The sequence below is a fragment of the Chamaea fasciata genome, unplaced genomic scaffold (assembly GCF_029207755.1).
Source record: "Chamaea fasciata isolate MVZ Bird 193981 ecotype frontalis unplaced genomic scaffold, bChaFas1.0.hap1 SCAF_26, whole genome shotgun sequence".
Lineage (NCBI taxonomy): Eukaryota > Metazoa > Chordata > Aves > Passeriformes > Sylviidae > Chamaea > Chamaea fasciata.
Genome location: NW_027094111.1, coordinates 1,121,318 through 1,147,621, shown reverse-complemented (window position 1 = coordinate 1,147,621; position 26,304 = coordinate 1,121,318). Strand labels below are relative to the sequence as shown.

Sequence of the window (26,304 nt, the reverse complement as noted above, 5' to 3'; positions counted from 1 at the left end):
GAGGGGAGCGGAGCGGCGTCGCCGTCCCGGCTGTGGCAGCGGCGGGCGAGGCGGGGCAGGGCAGGGGCTGCAGCAGCGAGAGCGATGGCGCTGTCCGTGCCGGTCAACGGGCTGAAGGAAAGCGACAAGGAGCCCGTCATCGAGCTCTTCGTCAAGGTACGGCCGGGAGGGGAGGCTGCAGGGGGGGAGAGGTGTGGCGGGGGAGTCTCGTCCCGTCTGGGCGCCGAGCGCGCGCGCGCCGCGACCGTTGGGCGCTCCCGCCGCTCCTCCCTCCCGCCCGGGGGCTCCGGCTCCCCTCACGGCTCCCTCGGGCCGCTGCCCGCGGAGCCCGCTCCCGGCCCGCCACGGCCTGGGCAGCCCCTCCGAGCAGCCCGCGGGCGCGGGGGGCTCCGCTCGGGGCGGCTCCCGGCGCCGTGCGGGCACAGCAGCGGAGCGCAGGGCGTGTGCCCGGCGCCGGGAGGAGAGTGCGGGAGCCGCGGTGACTCACAGCGCGCAGATGGAGCGGGCGATAGCGCCAGAAAAGTCACTTTTTTTTTTTTTTTTCTTTCTTTTCTTTTTGGGGCGAAAAAAGTGAGGCCCGGGTGAGGTTTTGCTGGAAGATTCTCCGTCCGGGCGCGGGGCAGCACGGCGGGCTGCGCTGGCACAAGGGAAGGAGCGGGCGGCACAAAGGATCGCCCTGGCTCGGCATTGTGTGCCCGGCACGGCGCAGCAGGGCGGCTAAAAGGCACCAAGAGCACGAGTTACCGCTCGCTCCCCGCCCCAAAAGTCTACTTTTTATGACGGGGAGAGAGAATATGTAAAGTAACGCCGGGTTTTTAGCCAAACTAGAAGAATGAGCATGTGTTGTACTGCCCTTATCTGGCAAAGATACCGTATGGTATCTCCACGCGTTTTGCATTCATTTATTGCTGTATGATGCAATATTTTGCATCCTCCGGGGCTCTGGTGATGCAGCATCTTGCTTTTCGTTCGTATCAAAAGTGACACCAATTACTCCGTGCGATCTTCTCTTTCTGTGCTTAAACGTCCTTTAATGAAAGCCTCTGCAGGAAAGTGTTTCAGTGCTTCAGATGAAGTTTCTTCCAGTTGCAGTGAGAAAAATCAGAGATCCCTTCTTCTGGGAACTTGGGAATTGCTTTGTATAAAAGCAGCAGTGACAAACGTAAAGATTTTCAGCTAGACCTTTGAAAAGAAGTTGTTAAATATAGATTTTATTTCTTATATGGTACTCTCAAAGTGTTGAATTTTCCTTCCTTTCGTGCTTCTTCATAATAGTATCAAGAGGCAGTAACAAAAGCCAGGGAGAGCATTGCGGTGGCGGATTCCAGACCTGATTTTGGTCAGAATATTTAGGCTTTTAGTGTAGAGGTTAGAATTTACAACTGCAGCAATTAAATTACACATGACTTTGAATTATTTATAGCAGTGGATCTTTAATAAGAGATGCCAATTTATCTTCATCTGTCCTAAAGTTCGTCAGCTGATTTTTCGTCTTTTTAAACAAATTCAAGCAGTGATTGATGGCAGAACGATTTGGGGGCAGAGGGAAATCAGCTTTGTGGGTGTGTTTAAAGAGAATATTTTATGCATGAGGAGTGGCATGGAAGAAGCTGTAAAAATAGTTTTGAGGGAGATGTGTTCATTCTGATTAAATCAGAATTGGCCCAGTGAAGGTGTGAGATGCTATGAAAGGAGGGAAAATCAGGGAATTTTTCTCTCCTTTTCAGTTGAAATGTCTTTGTTGGCGTGGGTTTAAGAAGGCTAAATTTGGGGTTATCAGTGAGGATTTTTTTCCCTCAAGGAAACCTTTTCCCGTTGTTATGGATGACTGCTGCGTGCTGAGCACTGTCTGCCCTGAGGATAAAGTTCAGGTTAAAATAAGAAGTTATTCTTGCCTGCCTTCACCAGGTAAAGGTTATTTCCTGTAAAATCCTTCAGAGCAGACAGACCAAAATAGTTGTTTCACCTGGGTGTCGCTGCCTGCCCCACACTTTATTGAAGCTCTTGAGGATTATCAGGACAGTGTTTTTGTAAATACAATCTTGTTTTCTCGCTCATTTAGATGCTCACTTCAGAAATTGCTAGCAGAACGTGTTTTTTGAAGAGAACCAACTGTGTCTGTCCAGAGGAGCACTAAATTGGGAATTTAGTGATTATTTTTTTCATCCGTGAATGGGCCTTGCAGTTTTTCCACGTGGTTGTGGGTGCAATCTAGAACAAAAAACCCCGAAGCTCCTGGAAGTTTCTCCACACAGATAATCACTTTTCAGGCCGTGGCTGGGACCTACCTGTGCCCTGTTAGCCAGGGAAGCTCTTCGGGCAGGGATAGTGGGAAAAGTCCTGGACCAAACTGGAGCTGGGAGCCCTGGGCGGTGACTGCATGACCTGAGCACAAAGGATTGCAGCAGCCACACTCGAGATGAAACAAAGGTGGGGATTAAAGCTTGAGAAACAAACCTGTGAAGCAGGAGAAAGGGTCTGGCTCTGTGCCCAAACCGTGGGGTTTGAGCCTTGTTAAACTGTGATGGGTAAGAGAATAGGAGGAGCGCACACATGGGTCGGCCGGGGGCTCCTCTAGCTGGGTGTTGTCACCCGCAGCTTGACAGGATTTCTTCCACAGGACAGTGTATCAATCTGCTGTAACTTGTGTTTCCCTGCTCTGCGAGAGAGGGTACTTTGGTATGAAAATCTGTCACAGTGGTGTATGTGTTTCTTGGTGTCACAATCAAAACTTGGAACACTTTTTTGGGGGGGGCTGCCTGTGCTCTCTTCTGAACCGAGCGTAAATATTTTCCCAGCCTTTTCTCTTGAGAGCTGATTAGGACAGAACCAGTCATGTATCTGATTTCATTTCGTTTCCCTGCCTGTGCCATGTTTTATTAACGAGGGAGGCTTCCATTGTCTAACAGGAATATTTCTGTGTGCCCTAGTGGCATTTCAGAGCAGTGGAGGCTGCATCGGGGTGGATGTGCTCCGGGAAACTTGAGCTCTGGGATTTCAGTGCAGCTCAGACAGGTCACTTGGAATAAATAGCTGTGCTTTAGCTGATGGTGTGTGGAATTTTATTGTAAATAAAAAAACGCGGTGAAGCGACTTGGTCAAACAGAGGCAGTCACCTGTAGGAATCACAGCAGAGTTACAGAAGTGCCTGTGTAGGTCCTGTGAGGATGGAGCTGCTGAAAGCTCAGCCCTGGGCCTTCTGGAGGGCACTCAGTGATTGCATCCTCTGGTAATACCGAGGTGAAGACACAGAGGGTCAACGAGTTCAGTGCTAAAGGGAACAAACAGCAGGCTCCACAAACGGGAAATTCAGAGCGGTGTATCTCTCCTGGCATGGCATGGCTTGGAGCAGATGCCAGGATCCAGTGAGGAAAGGCTCCCCTCTCCTCTGGGTAACGTGTGTGTACTTGCTAATTAATCACACTTTGGATTTCTGGCAGCTCAAACGCGGTGTCATTGCGAAATGGGGCACCTGTGTTGAAAATCAGATAGAGTCTGCTCTCTGTTTACCCTTGAATTGCCTGTCAGTACGAAGGAAAAAGCCGTGATTTCACATTTAATAAATACCCCACTCTGAAACACTCCCAGTGATTGTAGCAGAGGCTTGTCTCTGGTTTTGTGTGTCTGAACCAAGCGGAGATGTGGCAGGTGAACCGTTTGTCTTCCTGCCTGGGGCTCTGGTTTGTTGAGTGCAGTGCTGGCCGGGGCAGGAAGGGGATGTGGGCATCTCCTGCAGCAGCTCCACGGGATGGATTTGTGTGGATTCAGGTCTGCCTTTGTCTCGCCCTGTGTCATTCCCTTACATAAGCCCTGCTGTGGCACTCTGGAGTCCTGTAGCTCCGTCCATTGGTTTAGGACAAACCATCCCTGAGCTTCTCTGCCATCAGTTTTTATTTTTTTTTTTTTCACCCACAAAGTAGCTGTACAATTTAAAGGCACATCAGTACAAGGAAATAACAGGACTGGAGACATGCTGCTTCTCAGAGATAGTCCTGGCAGGGTTATTGCTTGATAATCTTATTAGATAAGTCTCCTCCTTATGCACCAGATCATCCTTGGAGGGTTTGATGTAACCTCAGCAGCTGAGAACCTCCTCAGCGTGTCTTTGATATGTGTTTGGTGCAGACAGCAAAATGTCATGTGAGGGCTGTTTCTTGGGAGTGTTGTAAAGGAGCCCTTTGTAAACTGAGGTGTAAGCATTTAGTTCTGTCCTGTGCTCGGTGGGGATAAATCAGGCCTTTTCCTTCTCTGCCCAGCAAACTGTAATTCCTTTAAATTCTGCCTGGGAAAGTCCTCACAGCCAGAAACATCCTCAGCTTTTTTTTCATTTGAGTCTGGTTGGTGACACACGAGCTGCTGCTCTCGGTACGGAGTTGTTTAAAAGTACAGGGATGGTCCCAAGTGTAAATATTAAATTTTTTTTGCGAATCATTGGTAAGTAAGCCTAAAACCTGCCGGCAATAATTTCCAGAGGGATTACACAGTTGAGTTAGCTTTCCTTCAGTCAGGAATTGCTTCTGGGTAATGGTTGTGTTCCTGGCATCCCTTCTCCCCTTCCCAATAATTAACGTGCAGACAGCTCTGATTGTCAGGAGAGCTTGTGTTTGACTCTGCAGCTGAAATGTGTCTTAACACTCAGGCACTTTCCCCTCAGAGGGATGTAAGAGCTGTGTGAATTCCCAAATTTCAGCTGGTGGCCCTCCAGAGCTGAGGGCTGGGCAGTGAGTCCCTCCCTCCGCGGGCCACACTCCATGGACACATTCCTGCTACAAAACACAGCTCTGTCCTCTCTTTTCCCAGCTGGGATTGCTCAGGGTGTGCACTGAGGGATTGGCGTGGAAGGAAAAGGAGAGGAGCCCTGAGGATCCAGACCTTGTCCTGTGTTGTGTGTGTCAGTCTGGGGCAGGGGCAGTGTGCAGGGATGAGCTCACCCAGCAGGGCAGGGCAGGGTGAACATCACCATTCCTGTGAAAATGGATAAAGAGAGCGAGATCCTCTCGTGTGGACATAAAGATATTGGTTATTGAGAAGTAAGGAGCTACCAGAAATCCTCCCATCCACTCAGGGAGTGGGTGGGAGGCGCTGCTAATCCGGAGTGGGCAGCCCTGGGACAGGATTAGCACACTGAGGAGTTGGTGATCGTCATCCCCCCCAGCCTGGGGTGACTCCTGGCACTGTCTGCTCCTTCCCTGCCTGTCCTGACCTCATCCTGCCCATGGAAAGAGTTCTTTATTCCAGGAGCAAGCCTGCCTGTCCTGGAGTGGGGAGAGCAGAGAAGTCGTTGGTGGTGGATTTTTGAAGGCTGACTTGTCCCTTCCAGAAATCCCTGTTTGGAAGGATCTAATTGGGGAATTCCTTGAACTCCAAGCTCAACAGTAAGCTCTGTACCCTGGGAAGAGACTGTTGGACTCTGAAGTTTGATTTTTTTTTTTTAACTGTTCATTAGCTCAAAGGGACAAGGGAAAAAAAAAAAAAAAAAAAGCCCTGGACTGTTATTTCAGTTATTTTCTCAGCAGTGTGTGCTCAGATTGTGTTTAAATGAAACATTTCTTGTGATGTGACAAACACAAGGCCTGCAAGCTTTTGTTGCAATGCCTGCATCAGTCCCAGCTTCTGGCTGGGCTGGACATAGCACTTAAAAATCCACAAGAAGGATTTTTGAGACTGGCTTACTGTACTTGGCAGTAATTGGATTTGTTGCCTTGTTTTGGTAGATGTTCTCTCTTTTCCCAGTGAACTGAGCAGTGCAGCTCTGTAAAGCCTGAACTGGGCAGAGTGGGAGAAAACAAGGTGGTTTTTGTCTGCCAGAGGAGGCACTTAGTTTGTCTAAGACAACAAAATTTAATTAAGGTGGTGGTTGGTTGCAAATGATGGAAAAATACGTTACATGTCTATTTGTTATCCATCTCATTTGATTTTTATCTTCAAAGTTCTTGGTAAATAACCCATAACAAACAGCTTATTGTCCTAATCAGGTTTGGGTTTGGTTTTTTTTTTTTCCCCTGAATATTCTTCAGTGTGGAATAATACGGTTTTAGTCTTAAAATAGATGCTAGGTACTCCCTTGTGGCATCAGGAGTTTGTGCATATTTTAACAGTAAAAACACCCAAACCCAAAATTGTTACATTGTCTTCACAGGAGTTTCAGTAGAGGTTTGACTTCAGGAGCTTTAAATCCTTTATTTAGAATATTTTTCCCTAAAACCTCCCCAAAACCCCCCTAACAGTTAATTTTTTTTAGACTTGCTTTGAGTAGTTTGGGGTTTTTAATTCAGGTCAAATTCATTGGTGGCACAGTCTGGATTTTTAGGGTGTTTGCCTCTGCTGAAGTGAAAAACATAAGCTAAACTGTTAATTACAAACATCTTTGTGTGGGAATTCTCTGAGAGCCCAGAACTTATTCCTTGTATTGTTGGCCAGACAAAGGGCAAGGAGCTCACCCGAGGAAAGGAAATGACTGAGTTCTGCACACTGAATCTCCATATTCGGTATAAACTAAATATAGGCGTGTGATCCAGGGGTGAAGTCATATCTGTGTGTTTTCCTGAGAAGAGCTAATGGCATCAGTCACTGCTACTGGACCGGCCTCAGAGGATTTTGGCTCTCTTGGAGCTTTATAAATTTGGCTCTGTCCTTAGGAGAGCTGCTTTGCTGAAATAGAGGCTTTTTCTTTTTTTTCTTATTTTTTTTTATGTGGTTTTATCTAATAATAAAATCAAAGCAAGCCTAAGGAGCTTTCTGTGGCCTTTCAGGGTGCTGCATGAGGTGAGACACGGCGCTCTGGAGCTCAGGGAGATAAGGACACACGTCCCAGAGGGGAAACTCAGATCCCATCTCCCATGGGAGGGGGAAATCCAGTCAGGGATGTGTTGGGGGGAGACCAAGCCTTCCCCAAACCCTCCATTCTGAAATCAAAACTCCAGCCCCACTTTTGGTGTCAGTTTTTCCTCCCCAGAGCTTCTGGCTGTGCTGTTAGCAGGGGGACAGGTTCAGAACTGCTGGTTTTTGAGAGGCTGCTGAGAATTTGGGCACTTTGTGTCTTCCCTGACGCCTCCTCCTGTGGTGCTCACAGCCCAGGCTGGAGGCTCTGTGGTTTTAGCTGCACATCCTGTGTCTCAGCAGCCTTTGAAGCTCCCAGCTGGTGCCTTTTGGGCTGGGATTTTGCCATGGAGCTCCTCTGGGCTTTGCTGCCCCTGGGAGGGCTCAGTCCAAGTCAGCCGGGCTGGAATGACCAGGAGGAGGGAGGAGGAGGAGCAGCCCAGGGTGAGGCTGGAGCAGCTCTGGGTTGTTCTCTCTGCTCACCTGCCCAGCCCCTGGCTCATGTCTCTGGAAATGAGGTTATAAAATAAATACCACAAACAGCTCCTGCCCCACGGAAGTGATGCACAGTTTAATTTGAGGAGCTCTGAAATGCCACAGAGCCAGATTTGACTCAGTTCTTCTGAGCCCCAAACGGCAGAGTTTGCTGTTCCTTCCTCTCACTTTGATGCTTCATTTCGGTGGGGGAGGTTTGGAAATTGGGCTGTGGCCAAGGCACACACTGTACTTCAACAAATTTAATAAGTCCAGGGAGAGAGAATGACTGTCATGACCAATTCCTGCGCTGGGTTTGTGTGCTGGAGACCCAAAGGCAGCTCTCAGGCGGTGTGAAAGAAGCCCTCGGTGCTGCAGAGTTAATTGTCTGCTTACAGTTTCCTAGCAGAGCGTTGTGTGAAGGTGCTACCCTGCACACTTTAGGCAGCGTGGCCCTGCTGATACTCCGGGGTTTATTCACCACGAGTTCTCCGTTCAAGGTATTGCCACAGCAGAGATGCCAGGCCTGTGCCATTAGGGAATAATTGGATTTTCCTGTGCCAGGGCAGGAAGTGTCCTGAGTCTGTCCACAATAAACCCAGGGCTCTGTGTTCCTGTCATTAGGCTGATTTCTTCACTGAAGAAAACGGTGATTTGTATTTAAAGCAGGTTTGGGACTCTCTGCCTGATTCTCCCCAAGGATGAGCATGGAATGATTCCTGCTCTCCAAAGGACTAGAATCACTTCATTAAATTCTGCTGAATTGTGGATTTACTTCCATAAATCACGAGGATCCCACAGCAATTTCCAGAAGCTTTTCAGTGAGGACTGGGCAGCAATGAGCAGGAGTTGCAGCAGAGTTTGCAGGACCAACCTGCTAATTATTTTCTTGGGAACAGCATCACGGGGCTAAAAATAACATCACCCTAAAATGGTCAGTGGCTGTTGCAGCCCAGTGTGTGACACGGTGGGGACTTATCACAAAGGTAATGGCTTAGGAGGCAGCGTGGATGGGCTGACAAACATTCCTTTCCCTGCAAAAGAGCCAGATCTCAGGTCAGCTCAGGGGCTTGAGTTAATTATTTTGAAGTGTTTTTATGAAGTATAAAGGAATTTCAGCTGAAGTGGCACTTGGGTTGGTTACAGATGGTGATAGGGGTCATGGGAGGCAGTGGTAACTCAGGCTGCTTGTGCCCTGGGTGTGTTAATGTCAGTCGGCACGTAACAAATATACACTAATTATCTTAGGTTAATTGTCCCCCAGAATTGCAGGTGTGAGCACTGACCTGATGCTTTCTGTTTTCCATTTCCCTGTGGTTTTCTCCAAGGAATGGCTGTTCAAAGCAGCAGTGATGGCCAAAGTTGTTCAGTAGAGCTAAATCTGGGCAGGGTGTGGTGGTTGTCACTGGAGAGTTTACCTTTGCACAGCGTTACCAAATTAAAAATCCCCTTTCAAAAGACACTTCTGATCTCCTGGACCCTGGGCAGGATGTGCCGTTGGTTTTTCCTCCCTAATTCCCACCTTTCCTGGTTCTGCTCATCGTGGCAGGGATGTCAGCCCCGTTTTTGTGCCTCCCCTGTGCTGGAATGTTCTGTCCATCAGTGCCCTGGCTGTCCCTGTCCTGGCCGGGCAGAGGTGACAGGAGAAGTGTCCCTGACACTCAGATTAAATCTGGTTGAGCCGGATTTAGTCAGGGCCTGCTCCCTGACCTGTTCCTCCCCTAAAAACACAAACCACCTCCCTTCTCAAACGGCAGGCCTGGGAGGTGACAAGGAGTGGAACACTGCAGCAGATAAGCTTTTCCAGCCCTGCGCCTCACTGCTTGCCACTTGTTCTGCTCTTTGAATCAGAGGAAAACGTCAATGTCCATCAATGCTGGAGCCACTGGGAGCCTTGAAGGTGTGCTCTGGTCTGCAGAGTGCACAGAGCATCCCTGAGCTCATGGGACGGCTGGCATAGTGGCACTGTGGGGAGAGTTTGTCACAGCCACTACTGTCACTCCTTCCACGGGTGGAATTCTTTACTCCTTATCTGAAAACAGCCTCAGGCAGCACCAGGGAACTGTGTCTGCTCAGCTGGGCAAGGGGAAAGTGCAAGGATTTGGGCTGGTGCAGGCAGAGCCTTTTCATGTGTGGACCATCAAACCATTCCTTCCTGGATCCTCTGTTCCTTTAGCTCACACCTTGGAATTGCTGCAGGTTTTTTTTCACTTGGATCGCTTTGTTAGTTCACCTTAAACCATTTCCTCCCAAAACAGTAATCCTTAAAGGATTATTATTAATTACTCACTTTTGGAATGAGCTTAACTGCTCATTAAGCATGCAGAATTGATTGTTATCTGCGATGGCTTTGCATCCTGCTGGGTTGCTCAGGCAGTTTTCTCAGCAGGTTTGCTTTTCACTGTTAGAACTCAAGACATGCTTCAGAATCACTGAGTTCAGAATTTGAACATACTCTCTCATTGAGTTTCATTTTCCCCTGATCTGTTTATTGGCTGGGACCTTATTCTTCTAGACTTGGCAGCTTTCCCACCTGGGGGAGTGGGGATTTCCTTGGTGCTGCAGTTGTCTTTGGTGAAAAGTCTTCTGTGAGAAGCCTCTAAAATGTCTTTGTCCCTCTTCATCCAAACCTCTTCTACCACTTCTGGTATGTCAGATCTGGGAGACATCCCCTCGAGAGCTTTGGGTAAATTAAGAAATGCTCTTCTGGTGTTCTGCCCTTTAGTTTTATTTGTGCAGGCAGAGGCTGAGCTGTGTTACATTGCTCAGCAGATGCACTTTGACTTTATTGTTTTTCTGCAGTCACTTGATCCACTTTGGGAAACTTGGAGTGGGCTCCTTTTAACTGGTTAATATTTGATTAATACAACTTTGCAGAAATCTTTGGGACCAAGGGTTTGTAGAATTCTCAGATCTGTGCTATATAAGAAAGTTTTGGTGCCATTTTAATCCTTCTTTGTCTGTCTGGCTTTTTGTTAGTCTTGCAATAAACTTCAGCACTCCCTTGCTAAGGTAAATCCACGCAGGTTCTCATGTCAGGTCTCAGGTTAATTTTTATGCAGCTCTAAAGACAAACATTTCACAATTTAAATGGATTTTTTTTTCCCCTTCCCTTGGCTTGTTCAGCCACTGAAACAGATGTCTGATTACTTGTAGTCTCTGGGGTTTTTGGTTTTTTTTTTCAAAAACGGTCTCATTTGAATGAAGTCACTGCTCAGGGGAAGAGAAAGGGAGGAGGTGGCTCCTGAGCTCAGCTCAGACTTGCAGACAGACTCTGGGACAAGTCGAGTTTTGGGGTTTTTCCCTTTCCAAAGGGCTGCACTCCTGCATGGGCTGAGCTCCAGGGCGCTGGCAGTTCCAGGAGTTCCACTGTGGCTTCACAAACCAGGCTGAGCTCTCAATGAGCAGCTGCTCTGTGTAACTCTGCCATTCTTGTCTGAACTTCCTTTCTTATTGAACGTTTCTTTAAAAATAGCTTTATTTGTTTTCACCCAGCAGAGCTCTGGTGGGTGTGTGCTCTGCTCTGCCTGTGCCACGTCTCACAATTAGCAAAGTCCTTTTGGCCACCTTCTCAGAAGTTTTTTTGAATTCAATTCAGTCTGTAGAGGGCAACACACAAGTGAAAAATTCCGTGTTTCCTCGCTGTGTGAGAGGTGTGGCACTTTTGTTTCCTCTGTCTGCTCCTAATCCCTACAATAGAAAACCTGAAATTCAGTGACATTAGATATGTGGTGAGGTTTTGGAATATATATCCTTCAGTGGGAGAGGGTAGAATTGGAATTTAGCCCTGATTACAGGCAGTTTGCCATTAGTAGTATCACCAGTATTACTGGCAGTAAAGATTTTCAGACTGGTTTTAAAAAGAATTTGAAACAAAACCCCAAAGCTTCCCAGTATAGAATGACTATAACCTTGTTCAATAACAAATAACCTATGCTGAGGTTAGTGCAAAGAAGCCAACATTTAATATTTGCTTTGCTCTGATGGTGATGAGGATTAGCCACTGAAGAGATCCTGGAACTTTATGGCCTGAATTCAAAGACAATTACTCTGTGATTAACCCCCTGCACGACAAATCGTGCCAGATTTCAGAATATCCTTGTGACGTGTAAAGTTTAGAGTTCCCTGCCCGCACAGCTCTGTTCTAGCAGAGAAAACCAGAGCCAGGAGTGGCTCTTGCAGGAGCATCCACCAAAGTGGTGACCCTGGGGAGAGAATCCGTGGATTGAGGGGGAGCCCAGAGCTGTGCATCAAACACAGACACGGGATGGGCCTCTCGGGCAAACAGTTACAGAGCAGAATTCCTTGGCTCCAGAGCACTGAGCCAGAGTTTCTTGGCCTCCTGAGTGCATTCCTTTTCCAGTATGTGCTCAGAATAACTTGGGGCTTTTTGGAGCAGAAGTGGGACAAACGTTTGCAGACAGAAAAGTCTGGGCTCCGTTTGGGCTTTGGGAGTGCATCAGGGTTTGTTCACAGCTCTCATCCCCTCTTCTGGCTCAAATAATCCAAAAATCCTGACTTCAACTAAAGCAGATGCTGTTGGTTGGTTGTTCACTTTGAGTGTTGCACTTGTGTTGGGAGAGAAGGGAAGTTTTGGGATGAGTAAAAGCCTTTTGGCCTTTTTTGGTCACTTTGATTTTGGCTTAGGAGGATGGGCCTTGATAAAAGGCACAGGTCAGTGCTAGGCCTGAAGTTTTAAACAACTTTTTGTGCAGTTCTTTGATTTTAAAGTAGCTTTGGTTTGGATTCCAGTGGGCCAGATTTAATGGGATGGGGATTTCAGCCTGTGCTGTACTCAGTGTAACTCAGGCTTTGCTTGAAGTTTGAAGACTCAGATCAGTTCTGAATCAAAGAATTATTTCTGCTCCAAAGCATGAATTACCCTGAGCAGTACAAACCACGCATTTTCCTTAGATGGGGTGCAGTGTTGTGTTTTCCAATCCCTTTTCCCCAAAGGTAGATCAGATCTGCCACGTGGCAACAGAAGAAGCAGATGAGTAGAAATCTCCAGTTTACCTGTGGGAAGTGTCAGTTCCAGTGTAAACACGGGGATGGAACTGGAATCCAGCCTGCTGTGTGCAGGGACAGAAATGGGTTGAATATTAACATCTCAAGCCCTGCTGCTGGATGGAGAGTGCAGAGCTGGTGGGAGTGTGGGGATGGGGCAGGAGCGGAGCTCCTCACACAGGTACAGATTCCTCTGGTTATCCCTTTTCTGGAAACTTCCAGAACTGAGTCTCCTGAGCACACACATGGCAGAGTTTAAGACAATCCATGAACAGTAACCTGCTGCAAAGATAAAGCGGGCAATTTGTAATTTACGGCAGAATAACAACTTCCTTCCTCTTTCAAGTCTTCATTAATGACACTAATAAAGGTTTGAAGGAAACTGTCTCTGTACCTACAGCCAGGTCTTTGGAAGCTCTGACAGGAGGGACACTTGCAGAAATGAGTCCATAAGCTGTAAGAACACTAATTAATTTATAAATCCTCCACAGCTGTTAAAGGGACTCAGCTTTATCTGCAAAGGCCCCATGACTTTACAAAAACCAAAACAGCTTTCTGAATGTAAGACAGGTTCACTGAAAAACTTTCTATTTTCCTGGGCCTTTGAAAATCCTGCTGTTATTCTTCTTAACTCACAAAGTCTTTCTGAATTCTCCTCACTGTGATGATGAAAGAATTGGCCAGGCTTTGAGAATTGCACTGATGAAAATCACTCTTGGAAGGACTCTAATAATAATAATAATAATAAGCAAAATCCATTGAAACTCATCTACTCTAAAGCACATGTCAGGATAATCTGACCTCTTTGGCTGCTTTAAGCACTGAACCAGTTCTCAGAGAATTGAATTTTATAACAAAGCTTTCCAGTGCCTCATTGTAACCCAGTAAAAACCTAAAATTTTCCAACTCAGCAATGCATCCTTCATTGTCAGAGCAACGATGAGATGTGTGCTATCACTGGGGAGCTCACTGCTGCTTTCTGATGGGCTTTTGTTGTGCAAGGACAAAGACTGACTGATAAATTGCCTGTAAAAAGTGGCTTTGGGATATTATTTAATTGTCAGTGAAGTCTCTATGTACTCACAGTTATGTCTTTCCTCACAACACCTGCAGCACAATCAATTCTCAGTCCCTGGCTGCAGTTGGCTCCCTGGAGCACTGCACAGGGAGAGATAGAAGCACTCAACTGGAAGATGACTTCAATTAATTAGCCATGGCTTGGAGAAGAAAGAGAAAAAGAATAATCAAGAGCAAAGAGCAGCACTGACATTGGAGAGGTGCCATCAGAAGGTGTGGCTGCTCACAGGAGGGTGTTCAGCTGCCAGGGGCAGCTGCAGCATTGTCAGTGTCAAAGAGAACTGAAATATTGTTCTGTGCATCATTTGAATATTGCTCTGTGCATCATTTGGGCAGCTAGAGGACGTGACGAGGAAAAACCTGACCAGTGTGGTGATTTCAGCTGTACTGAGCGTGTGTTTAAGTGGAGATGTTGCAGTGTTTGTGATTAATGCCCACATTCATGCTCTGCTCTGTCCTGCAGGCTGGCAGTGATGGTGAGAGCATAGGAAACTGCCCCTTCTCCCAGAGACTCTTCATGATCCTGTGGCTCAAGGGGGTCGTGTTCAGTGTCACAACAGTGGACCTCAAGAGGTAAGAAACACTTGATTTATGGCACCAGCAAGACTTGAGCACCCTTGGTGGAACAAAGCTTTTATGGCTCACAGGCTGGTTTTCTGAAATTAAAGCCAGTGCTGATAAATGACTGAGGCAACCTGGATGTAAATGGTGCAATCATTGCTGGTTTAACCAAAAATGATGATGGGTCTGGGAAGTTCTCTCGGGTTGGTTCAGTGATGCTCTTCTGTAAAACTCACACAAAGTCTTTTATAACTGAATATTGGCTCTTCCTTTACTGACTTCACATCAAGATCCCCTAAGTGGGGATGGGTATTTTTAGTCAACCACCCTCTGGTCAGATCTCCAGCGATGGATAATTGTCACAGACAATGTGCAGCCTCCTCCTTTTCTTAACATTTTTAAGATCATTTTGATTATTTTGCAGTAATAATGAAAATGCCTGCCCTGGGGTAAATCCAAATGAAATGGGCAGGAATAAAATGTAGAATTTTCTGCCTTTGTTCAGTGTCAGCCAGGTAAGTCCTGAAGCTGTCGCCTAAATTGCAGCTGCTCCTCTATGAAATGAGTCCCTTGGTGGTTAAAAGCACTGAGAAGTGAATCCAGGAGTCTGAATTTCCCCAGGCTGGGCATTCTTTTTTTATGAAAGTCCTAAATTCAGCAGGGGCCTTGTGTTTGCTTTGAGTGTGAAGTCATGTTTTCCCAGCACTGATGGAAAACTCTGTTGGTCACAGCTCTGCAGAGAGGGGAGGCTGCCAGTGCCTCCAAACCTGAATTTCAGGAACAAAGCCAACAGAAACACAGTGCTCTGCACTGAATCCAGCATAGAAGGGAGAGATCACCCCGCTGGGCTTCACCTCTTGTGATTTTTTTTTTTTTTTGAGGGAGGTGACTTGTTTGGGTTTTATAAACCACTGGAGTTGCTGCTTCAGTGCTGGCAAGGTGCGTTAAAGACTTCCACGTGTGGTGAGGGGCAGAAAGCAGCTTTTGTCAGCTCTGGGTGCGTTTGGAGCTGCTCAAAGAGCTGTTCTGGCCAGTGTGGGATTTCCCTGCAAATATTGGTGCAGCCAGCCAGCCCCATAAACCAAATGTGTCACATCTTCCACCCAGCCCTGCCTGTGGTTTGTGCAGACTCAGGAGCAGAATTGTGGGCTCTTGGTAGTTTGGGATTTCCTTTTCCTTTAACGATGGGATTGTTTAACCTCTTGCTGTTACTGGGGTGGGCAGGAGGAGGAGGTGGACAGGGATATTTTAGGCTTGGAAGGTTTTCTTTTTTACTGCTGAACCAGTTTAAGATATCATAAAAATGCCAAATATTCCTGATGAATTGGCTTTATTTTGTGTCCCCTTGGCAACTTGGAGTTAATTGGATGGGGGGAATGGGATGTAAGACTAACTTTTAGCATATAAATTGGTTGCAGATGTTTAAAGTTGACCTTCCTTACACAAGGAAAGCTTTCTTTCAGTTTTTTTTTTTACTCTGTTGAGGAGGGGGAAACACAAAATAAGTGCAAAATTAAAGATCTGCAGGGGAAGAGGTCAAATAAACCACCTTTGTGTTGTGCACTGAAGGGGTTCTCTGGGAAAGGAAGAAAAGGACCACTGAAGCTAATTCAGCTTGGAATAGATATTGATACAAACTTAATTCCTTTTAGACTTTATTTAAATGCCCACAAATACTACTTGGACGCTGTGGATTGATCAATACCCATGGGCAGAGCAGTGCAGCTTGCAGAGCATCGCATCCAGCTGGGTGCTCAGAGGAGATGTTTGCTATGGATGGAGCTGCCTTCCCTTGTTATCACCACCAGAACGATTGTAGATGTTAGGTGGTGCCTCAATATTGCCACAAGAAACTGCTTTTATGAGCACATTGTTCAAGCCAATTACCTGCTCTGCTCTTTGTTCCTGGTAGACACAAACTCCAAGAGCAGAGCAGGAATTGTTTTAAACAACTGGATTTCTTCTGTTGGCCAAAAGCAGAAAGAAAGGCTTTGCTTGCCTCTGCCTCATCAGATGAGTGCTGCACAGCAGCAAGGCCAGCTCTGTGTGTTTGTGAGGCTGAAAAGGTCGTGGTTGGGTACAGAAGTTCACAAGTGAGGGACTTGAGACACAGGAAAATCTGAGCCTGGCCCTGCCCTGTGTTTTCCCCTCCGTGGCTGCCCCGTGCTAACAAAGGCACATTCTGCAGTCCTCAACTCTGCTCTCAACACACAAAATATGCACATAGGCAAAGGAGGAGGGCAGTCCCACCCTCTGCAAGGAGTCAGGCATTTCTTCCCTCTCTTGGGGCACACAGAGGCTTCATTCTTCCCTTCTGGGCAGCAGCATTTCAGTGCTCAGAGCTCTGGCTTGTTCTGGGGGCCAGAGCAGAGCTGCAGTGCACGAACCGTTTGTTGGCCTTGGAGCAGCACTCAGGGCCAGCTTGCCTTCAGCTGAGGGCTGAAATCCTCTTTGAAGCACCTTCATTTGGACTTCTTGCAGTTCCTTGGACAGGCAAAGCTGAAATAATCCCATGAAATATTACAGTTAAATAGTAAAGACCTCCCAGAGGTGGGCCCAGCTTCAGCAGCGTGAAATTCTGCCGAGGACCTGGGGTTTGAGTGCTGACCCTTCCCCGTGTTACTCTTCAGCTCCTCAGTGCAGCATTTGTGTCGTTTGTAACGTATTACATTTTGGGGACTGGATTTCGTCTGCTCTGCAAGAAATAATTTGCGTGCTAATTACTATCGTGGTTTGTGGCCCAGCCCTGGGGTGTTTCCTCCTTAACTCTGGGGGTAATCCATGTGGCCCTGCCTCCCAAACCCCGGACAGCTTTGGGGTAGGCACAGACCATCTCGGAGTTATTTGGAGTGCTTACACAAGGGTTTTTTGTTTGGGTTTGGTTTGTTTTTTAAGCTCTCCGGCTTTATCTCTGAAGTAAAACGTCTCTTACATTAATTGCCTCCTTGTTTGACTGTTGAGGGAATTTGTACTCGGAGCCTTTTAAGGTTGTTCCTGTGTGCTAAAACAGGGCTTGTTTAGAATCCTTGGCAGGAGCAGCAAACTGGAAGTCAAACCCTAAATTATGTTTGGGCCTGGGCTGTGGGATCATCATTTCTCTTTCTCTTGAAAGATCCAGGTGGTCTGACTGGAGGAATAAAGTGCTCTGAGACTCACTCTGGTTCTTTGGGAAACTTTTTTGGTTAGTTCTGTGGAACGATCTGCTTTTGAACTAAAGCTTTGCCTTTGATAATATTCCTGCAGATCCGGTGGTCTTGCCCCTTTGTTTGTTTTTAAAATAACATTCCTTTTGAGGAATTTTATCTGGCCAACATGGGGAACTGGAAGGGAGCCACCGTGACTTCCTGTAATTGTGGGGAGTTACAAAACTGTATTTAAATGAAGTGTTAAGCTACTTAAAGCATTACCCGATGACAGACTTTCAGTCCTAAAAGTGAGAGAGAGTGGTGGCAACTCTCAGTGAGAAATTGAAGAAGAGTTAAATTCTTGCATTCATAAGGTTTCCATCGCCTGGATTAAAGCAGGGTGTGGAATATTCTAAAGTATGAAAATCACTTTTCTCGTTCAGCCTTACAAGCAAGCACACTTTGGCTCTATGAAATGGGGCAGCAGTGGGCAGGACGTGAAATTCTGGCAGGGGTTCTTCATTTTGTAATAAATGGAAAACAAGCCAGACTTGTAAGCTGGGCTCAGTTTAGAGTCCAGCTGCTCTCTCATGCTGCCCTGCAGGACTGGCTTTGTGCATGCTGAGTTTCCCTGTCTGGTGCTGCCAGGAGGATTTCTGGGGCTGCAGCTCATTTCCAGTCAGTCCAGTTGCTGCATTCCTGCAGCTGCCTCAGGAACGTGGCCACGGCCCAGCCCCAGTTCAGGGTTTCAGGGTTATGGTCCAGTCTGGCTCTGTCCACACAGGGACCAAGGGGCAGCTTTACCTTGGCAGAGATTTCAGGGAGGTGCTGGCCAGGCTGCTCTGCTCTGCCTGAGGGCAACGTTAGCTATAGAGCTAGAAATGGCTGAGTGTTTCAACTTTCTGCTGTTTCTCTCACCTCCAATCCTAATGTGGGGATTCCTCTCCCAGGTGTGCTGCTCTTGTTTGTAAACACCTTTTTTCACTGGGGGAAACTGAAGGGTGATTTTAAACATTTTTAACATTCATTTTAACATTTTAACCGTTCAAGCATCTGTCAGCCTGCCTGGAACCAAACTCCCTGGGCACGTAATAAACGGTTTATACTCTGGGCTGTATCAGAGTTGCCTCTTTCCAGAGCAGCTCTGTGTGAGGGGGGAGGATTAGCACAGATTATGTTATTTATAAACTGTTCTGTAGGGCTGGGGAAAGAGGGAGAGTGTGTGGTGTGTGTATAGATATCCCTCTTCTAATTCAACATCGGATTGATTTGAGAATAAACACAGCCAGGGGTAGGAGGAAATTGTTTTTAGCTGTTGTAAATTAATTGTTAGCAGGTGCATTCGAGATGTTGAGTTGTAAACTCACTTTTCAGAAAGAAAACTGGTGGTGTCTGTTTAAAACTGAGGATGTGAAAACCTCAGCAGTGCTTTTGTGGTTGTAGCAATGCAATTTTGTCCCCTGCTTACTCTCCGTGTGTTTGCATCTCACCCCAGGAAACCAGCAGACCTTCAGAATCTGGCTCCAGGCACTCACCCACCCTTCATCACCTACAACGGGGAAGTGAGAACAGATGTGAACAAGATTGAAGAGTTCCTGGAAGATGTTCTGGCCCCACCCAAGTAAGTGCTGAAGTGATGATTTGTCACCTCAGATAGGCACAGTTCTCACAGGGCATTTCTGCCCTAGTTAAGATGTTCTGCAGCATCAATTAACTGAAGACGTGGAAGTTCTTACTTGTCACACCTTCCTCCCCTCAGCTCTATATCAAAAACTGTATTCTCTTTGAGATTATTTTAAAATTATCCTCTGTATACCCCAGTCATCCTTTCTGCACTTCCAAACTCTCCCTTTTGGTGACAGGCACATTTGTGTCCAAATAATGCAAATGAACATGAGTCTCCTTAGTCCTAAACTGCGGTGAGAATGTCTTTTAATGTGTCCAAACTTTCTCCAGACTCTTGGCTTTCTGCTCTTCAGCTCCAGGCAGATCCACACCCTGCCTTTAACAGAGTGAACCATTTTGTCCTTTCAGCATGGCAAAACCTCAGGGTTTTGTTAGAAATTGTGGAGTCCGTAATTCTCTGGTGTCAATTGAGATGGAAAACTTTGTATTCTGCTTACAGATGTGTGTGATGTGCCCCCTTGGCAGCACTGGGTTAATTCTTCTGCCCCTGGGCTGCCTCAGACACTCTGCTTGTACCAAATCTCTGATTCACAAAGCAGAAATGTGCTTTGGCATCCCTCTGGAGAGGGTTTAAAAACCTTCATGTGTGATGCTACAAGCCTGGAAAAGCATAAATTAGTAGCAAAGTGCCATTTTGTGCCAGTTAACAGATAAATGAGCACCATTCTGCTAAATGTGCTGTAGATCTGCTCCTTGCTGCTTTGCAGGTACCTGAAACTCTCACCAAAGCATCCAGAATCCAACACTGCTGGAATGGATATATTTGCCAAATTTTCTGCATTTATCAAGAACTCTAGACCAGAAGCTAATGAAGGTGGGTCACTGGGGGGCACAGTGCACTCCTGCTTTCCCTGGCTTGTGTTTTTCAGAGCAGCTTTGTGGGAAGGGTCTCCCTGACAGATTTAGCTGCATGAGACACTTGAGAGTCTCAGGAATTAAAATCTTACTTAAATGTAAAAATCTTACTTAAATGTAATGTCAAAGGTTTCAACGTTTGAAAGAGAACTTCAATCAGAATTTCAGTGCATGGTTCATGAATATCCCTGGCACTGGGTCCTCTCTGTGCAGCAGCCACTCAAAACTCTGAACGAAGGATAAATATTTCAACATCCAGCAGCAAATTTCAGGCAGAGTTTTCATCATGCCCCAGTGCTTGGATTTCTGTGCATTTTCTGCTCTTCTTTCACCTCTCTAGGACTGAGGGCTCCCATTCAGAGTTCTGAGCTAAGCTTAGTTTGTGTCACTTCCATGAAAGGATTAAAACCTTTCTGCGTGGAGGGAAAACAGGAGATTTCACACGAGGGATCAAAAAAAGAACTCACAGCCGGGCCTTTAAGTAGTTCAGTACAAACCAATTTTATCCTCCAAGTTCTTAGAGGGGAAAACCAAACTCGGGGAATCAGGATTCCTTTCTGCTGCCTTTCAAAGGGAGAGATGCAAAATATTTGTAAACAGTTGGGAAATAGAGGGGGATTTTATGGGGTGTGCTGCCCTCTGCTGCTGCATTCCATGAAGCTGCTGTTGCATCCCACATCCTGCTCCATTCCAGCACCAGCCTGCAATAGAGTTTGGGCAGCGTTGTTTGCTGAGCATGTGACATTAAACAGATTATGTTTAAATGTATATAAACCCTAGCATAGCTTAATTCTAATCAGTTTAAGCCAGTTAGGCACGGTCTTAAGAAACTGACATAAGCCACTTTTTAAACCAAAAATAAACTCTTGTGGACAGGGGTTTACAGTACCTCTTACAGTATTTTAATTTAGTGCACACTCCCGTATTAGCCAGCTTTTAAATAACCTGCATTTGTGGGATATTTAAAGAGATTCTGGTCCAGTTTCAGTGTGCTGCTGAGCACAGAGGCAGCTCCCGCAGTGCTGTGGCCACAAAAACTGAACCGAGGCTTGCAAACCCTTCGGTGTTCCTGAGCAGCACAGGGACGTGGGGTTTGTGTTTCAGGTCTGGTGGCAGTCTCGGTTTAATATCTGTTTTGGGATCATCCCTTCCTGCGCAGCCTTAGAACGTGGCCTCTTGAAAACCCTGCAGAAGCTGGATGAGTACCTGAACTCGCCTCTCCCCGACGAGATCGATGAGAACAGCCTGGAGGACGTCACCGTCTCCACACGCAAGTTCCTGGACGGCAACGAGATGACCTTGGCCGACTGCAACCTGCTGCCCAAACTGCACATCGTCAAGGTGAAACCTGGGGGCTTTCCAGGGAAAATCTCTGTGGTTTGTGGCATTCCTGAGCACAGCTGGTTTCAGCTGTCTGAAAGTTTAACTGCACTGCTGACACCTGGAATTGTGCAGGGTTTGAGCGGTTCACGAGGGCTCTGAGCAGAGGAGTTGAGCGCAGGGGTGAAGCTGTGGGCTGGTTGGGCAGCAGAGGGTTGGAATGGCAGCAGCCAAACCCCCTTTCCCTCACTGACCCCGTGGTCTCAGGGAGCTGCAGAGCTCACAGGAAGGAGGAAGGTGAAGAGCAGGTGATGGCTGAAGTGCGTGTCTGCTCACTCCTGTAGAGGAAACTGCTCCAGAACAAAGTAAACGACACAGTGGGGAAAAAAAAAAAAGGGATTGCATTAAAAAAACCAATGTGGAATCTTGGAAGAGGCAGCCTGGGATAACCACAGGAGTGCAGACGTGCCCACAGCAGTGTGGTTTGATTCCCCTCCCTGCCTGCAGTGCTCCGTGTCAGTTCTGTACTGCAGGTGGAGCCACAGGCTCAGTTTCCACCTGGCTGCAGAAGAGTTTCCCCGGGTGAGGACAGCCCCAAAGGGAGCCAGGCAGGAGCAGCCCTCAGGAACAGCCTCTGGAAACTTCAGGAGTCATTCCAAGTGTCCCAAGTTGGCAGGATAACTCCACAAGAGAGCGACGAGGGCTGGAAGAGTGTTTTAAGTCAAGGATGTAAATTCGTAACGTAATTCTCTCGTTCCAGGTGGTGGCCAAAAAATACCGCAACTTCGAGATTCCCAAGGAGATGACGGGGATCTGGAGATACCTGACAAATGCTTACAGCAGGGATGAGTTCACCAACACCTGTCCTGGAGACAAGGAGATTGAGATAGCTTACAGTGATGTAGCCAAGAGACTCACCAAGTAATCAGCACTTGCAAAGGATGACGTCCTGCATATCCCATAACAACGCTTCTAACAGACTGCTCTTTTCATATCCCATAGCAATTGTTTTGTGCATGAACTCGCAGTTACTCCAAGTCACGGTGGATAGACCAGGTACAGTAATTACCTAAAAGTTTGCAGACTTTAATTACAGGCTTGTCATTTCCTGCCCTCCTCTCACAGCCCTCGAATATGATCGATGCAGTCGCGTTCCCGTTGCGCTGGGGTGACTCTGGAATTCCTCAGTGTGAAGGGTTGTCTTGCCCCTGCTGCTGTTCTCTGTAAACCTTTGGTCCATGATTTGTCCAGGAATTGGTTTAGGATCCTGTCTCACTGTATGGTACAAGGAATATTTATGTATTTTGGGATTTATTGCTTTTCCAGAAGACCTGAACACACCTGTCATCCCTGTGACACACTGAACTGTACCTGCTTGTCTATCCTATTTACATAGAGAAGGGAACTTAGTAGCCAAAAGAGCCATTTGCAAAATATTTGGCCATGTTTTGTTGGTTTGTTTTGTTGTATTTTTTTTTTAATCTCTTGGATTTGAAGTCACAGGAATGGTTGAGAATGGACTCAGTGTGAACCTTGGATTTGAATGACCTCAGCATCGGGGAAGTTTGAATCCAGGCTCGAGAGCAGGAAGCTCAAAGCTCAGAGCTGATGTTTATTGTGTCTTCAAGGGCTTGAGGACATTAAATAATCTGCATTGTCTGAATTTTGAGTCGCAGCAAACAAGTAGTTGTCAGGATTTACCATCAGGAAACAGCAGAGTTGGAAGCTGCCCTCTTGTTCTCCTTAAGAATTGCAAGTGGCTTTCTTTTTGGTAGTTAAGAGCCTTTTTTTGTTTTGTATAGGTCTTTTTGGTGATTTTTACGTAAAAATCTGTTCTGTCATAGCCCAAATCCATGGAAACTGTAGTGTCCTAACTCTGGGTGGGGAATAGCAGTGCAATGATTAGTGATGCAAAATGGACTGAGAGCCATGAAATGGGAACTTTTTAATTAATGCCCTTTCTTCCCTGAAGAAAGCTAAAGTGACCTTTAAAGTGAACATTTGCCTTAAATGATAGTAGAGTTTTGTTGGTTTTTTTTTTCCTGAGAGGAAATTTGGGAATTTTGTAAAGAAATGGTGGTGGGATCCAGTCCTTTCCATTGAAGTGACCCCAGTTGTTTCTGTGCACCTGGACTGCAGTTTTGCATACTCATAATCATTGCACTACTATACTGAAATCTTTTTACAGCTACACTGAGGAATAGCACTACAATTTTTTTAAAAGCAATTTTTCAAATGTTTCTAAGCCAGGGAATAGTTTTCTCGTTTAAAATTAATGGTTTTGATGCACGAAATAAACTGCTAGGTTATTTTTAAAAGACCATCATAAACAACTCCAAAGAATTCTAGACTTATATGCCTATTTTTTTGTAAAGATACTTTTATATTTAACTGATTTTAGAAGCTGGGAAGTGCTATTCCTGCTAGGTTGTCCTTGGAATATTTAACATTCTGCAATAACGTGGAAATGCTCACATAAACACTTTTATACACTAATTTTTTTTTTTCTTTTTTCTTTTTTTTTTTTTTTTTTTTTTTGGTAAGCACTGGCTTTGTGAGAACCAGCCTGACTTTTCTAAGCATCCTGCTTTTGCTACTTTATGTACCCACGGAGTTAGCTGGACATAAAAGAGGCAGAGAACCAGATCCGTGTTTGTGTACCTGGCTTGTGGTGCCTTGCCTTGCCTTCCTAGAGCTAGAATTCCGATGTAAAGGCACTTAGCAATCCTGCCACAGCTCTTTCAAAGGCAACTCTCCTAGATGCACTTCAGCCCTGTTCTGGTTTGTTACAGGAATGTTTGGGCACGGAGGGGAAATCCTGGGGAGGGACCTGGTTAGGAGAACCTGAACTGTAGCCCTGAAATAATTACTGTATTCTGATGTCACCTTCCCCTCCTGAATAAAGTTCCTCAGCCAGAAGAATCCTCTGTAGGGCTTCAGTCTCTGCTACAACGTGACATCTAGAAAAAGGAATGACTTTTGAAATTTAAATAACAGCATTTTTAATGACAACACGGGGTGAAAAAAAAACACACCCCAAAGCCAGCCCTCCTTGGTTTGGTGCTCTTTGCCGTGGTGGAGTTCACAGAGCTGCAGGAGGCACATGCTCGTGGGCATATCTTGGTGAAGTTTTTAGCTCTCCCGTCAGAAATAGGTCAGGATGGCCCTTGGAAGTTGTGTTGATGGGGTTGTAGGAGTCAGGCTGTGCTCCCGTTCCCAGGGAATTATCCCTGGAGTTCCCCCCAAGCAAACCCCCACCTCCTGCAACACCAGCTCCGGCTTCTTGTGGAGATAATCCATCCCCTCTGCTGCTCAGGCAGCCTCCAGACCATCCTCCTCCTCGCTCAGGGGCTGAATTGTGTCTGAGAGCTCGTAAACAGAGCTCGGGCTCTGTCTGTGACCAGTGGGTTCCTTATCTGCGCTCAGCGGAGCCGTTCCCTGGGAGCAGCAATTCCAGCCTGGCACTGGCAGCTGTCCTGGCTGGCTCTCGGGCTTCCTGCTGCAGTTTTGTTGTGGCAGGAGCTGCCCAGCCCCTCCTGGCTGGGGCAGGGAGCAGGAATCTGGCGGAGAGGAGCAGCTCCCAGCTCCGTAGGTGATCCCTGCAGAGAACGGGGGAAAGGCAGCGTCTGGTGTGGGCAGAGCACTTTCATCTGGCCCCAATCACCAGCTCCGCACTAATTAAAGAAAGCCCTTTCATAACTATGTAAATTCTTGACTTCTGTCAACTTGTTTACAATCTGATCTTTAAATGCATTTTTAATTTCATCAAACAGCAATTAATCTACCCCCTGTTTAAATTTAAAATGCTGCTTCTAGCCCCTTCTCCAATTTAAAAACAGCAGTTGCCCTTTCAAGTAGGCATTCCAGTTTGCAAGTTGGTTGCATGTATTAGCATGCTGAATAACTTACTTTATTCTCAAGCTGAAATATGCTTAAATTCGCATTAAAACAGGTGACTGGTGTATTTCCTGAACACAACGGGAAAACCCATCACCTGCACCCTGGCTTTGTGTGTGGGAGAACTGATTATCCTAGGTGCATTCTTATTTTCGTTTTTCCCCTTAACTAAGCTTTCCTTCTTGAAGAGATCCCTGCTGTGGAAAGGCTGCCTGCTGAACAGGAGGTGTGTGGGATTTGTGGAGCAATTCCATCCCCTCCACAGCTTCCCTGGCCATCCCTGCATGCCCCACACGGGCAGTCCCAGCTTTTGGCTTTGCATTTTCCCATAAAATCCCTCTTTTCTCCACACCGGGCATGTCCAAACCGATCGAGAGCTGCGTGCAGCTCCGTGATAAGGAGAGAGAGAGAGAGAGAGATGTAATCAAATTTTTATGCTAAAGCAGCAAATTAGCATTTGGTATCAAAGGAGCGCAGACAGGAATAAATGGGAGCTGCTGGAGCCAAACCCACCGATGCCTATCTGGGTGCAGAACAAAAAGTGGTGAAGTGCAGCCAACTCTGCTGCCTTTGCCACTCAGAACCAGCTGAACGCATCCAGAGAATTGTATTTTGGTTTTCTTTTCAGGAGAAGGCTGTAACCCAAGTGAGAAATGCTCCATCTGCCTCATTGTGCCACCAACTCTTGTGTTTTGTTTCTGGAGGGGGGTGGGAGCAGGAGGAGGGGATGGATGGAGACTCCCCAGACGGGACATCAAGGGTTGGAGCGTGGTTGGCAGAAATACTTGAAGAGTTGATACAATTTGTTGTAGTTTGCTTATGTCTTTCACTTTCTGGAACATCTTTTACAGATATACCAGTATACTGCTGGCAGCTATTGTTAAATAAAATTATATTTTCACTACCAAGCAGACCTTTCTCTCATTTCTGAAGATTTGACGGGTAATCCAGGACTGCAGGGCGATGGGCTGAACTATTCAACACAACTTATTAGTAATTACAGTCTCCATTTTTGGCCTTCAGGTTTGGGGGTTTTTTTCGGTGGTGATGTGATTTAAGGCAGAATTTGTGTTATTTCTAACATTATAACCAGCTCTGGTGGCCCTGAAAAATAAGAACTTCCTTAAAATTAAGACAAATAGTGACTTTCTACAATTTCGTTCAGAGAAGTGAGGCTTTTCAGTGGAAAGCTAACAACAGATCATGGTAGTTCGTCAGGTTTTCAGAGATGTGTGAGAATGGATTAAAAAGACATAAAAAAAAAATCTCAAGCTTGGTTCAACCTTATCCCCTGAGTGTCCATTTCAGGAGTTGAGGTTGGATCGATCCCATTCCAGAATTCCTGCCTTTCAGAGCTCTTGTTCTGAGTTTCAGGTGGGTTTCTTTGCTGTCTTTTCCTCTCCAACGAAACGCAGCAGCTCTGGCGGCACCCAAGTGGTTTTTAATCTGGGTTAGTGTTTTTCCCAGGACTGCCGAAAGCTGT

The 26,304-nt window shown here is 46.5% G+C and overlaps 1 protein-coding gene across 1 annotated transcript; it reads left to right on the top strand.

The window, feature by feature from the left end:
* Window positions 1-25,729, top strand: CLIC4 (chloride intracellular channel 4). The gene is made up of 6 exons (XM_066204560.1): window positions 1-156; window positions 13,841-13,950; window positions 18,559-18,684; window positions 19,457-19,563; window positions 20,764-20,945; window positions 21,685-25,729. Exons 1-6 carry the CDS (start codon window positions 85-87, stop codon window positions 21,847-21,849), a joined length of 762 nt encoding a protein of 253 aa, XP_066060657.1. The 5' UTR covers window positions 1-84; the 3' UTR covers window positions 21,850-25,729.
* Window positions 25,730-26,304: the final 575 nt, after the last annotated feature.

What these genes read in the sequence shown, in the direction of transcription:
- CLIC4 (XM_066204560.1), top strand. Translation starts at nt 85, where the DNA reads ATGGCGCTGTCCGTGCCGGTCAACGGGCTGAAGGAAAGCGACAAGGAG. An exon ending in ACAACAGTGGACCTCAAGAG is followed by an intron (nt 13,951 to 18,558) that starts GTAAGAAACACT and finishes ATCTCACCCCAG; the next exon opens with GAAACCAGCAGACCTTCAGA. An exon ending in GATGTTCTGGCCCCACCCAA is followed by an intron (nt 18,685 to 19,456) that starts GTAAGTGCTGAA and finishes GCTGCTTTGCAG; the next exon opens with GTACCTGAAACTCTCACCAA.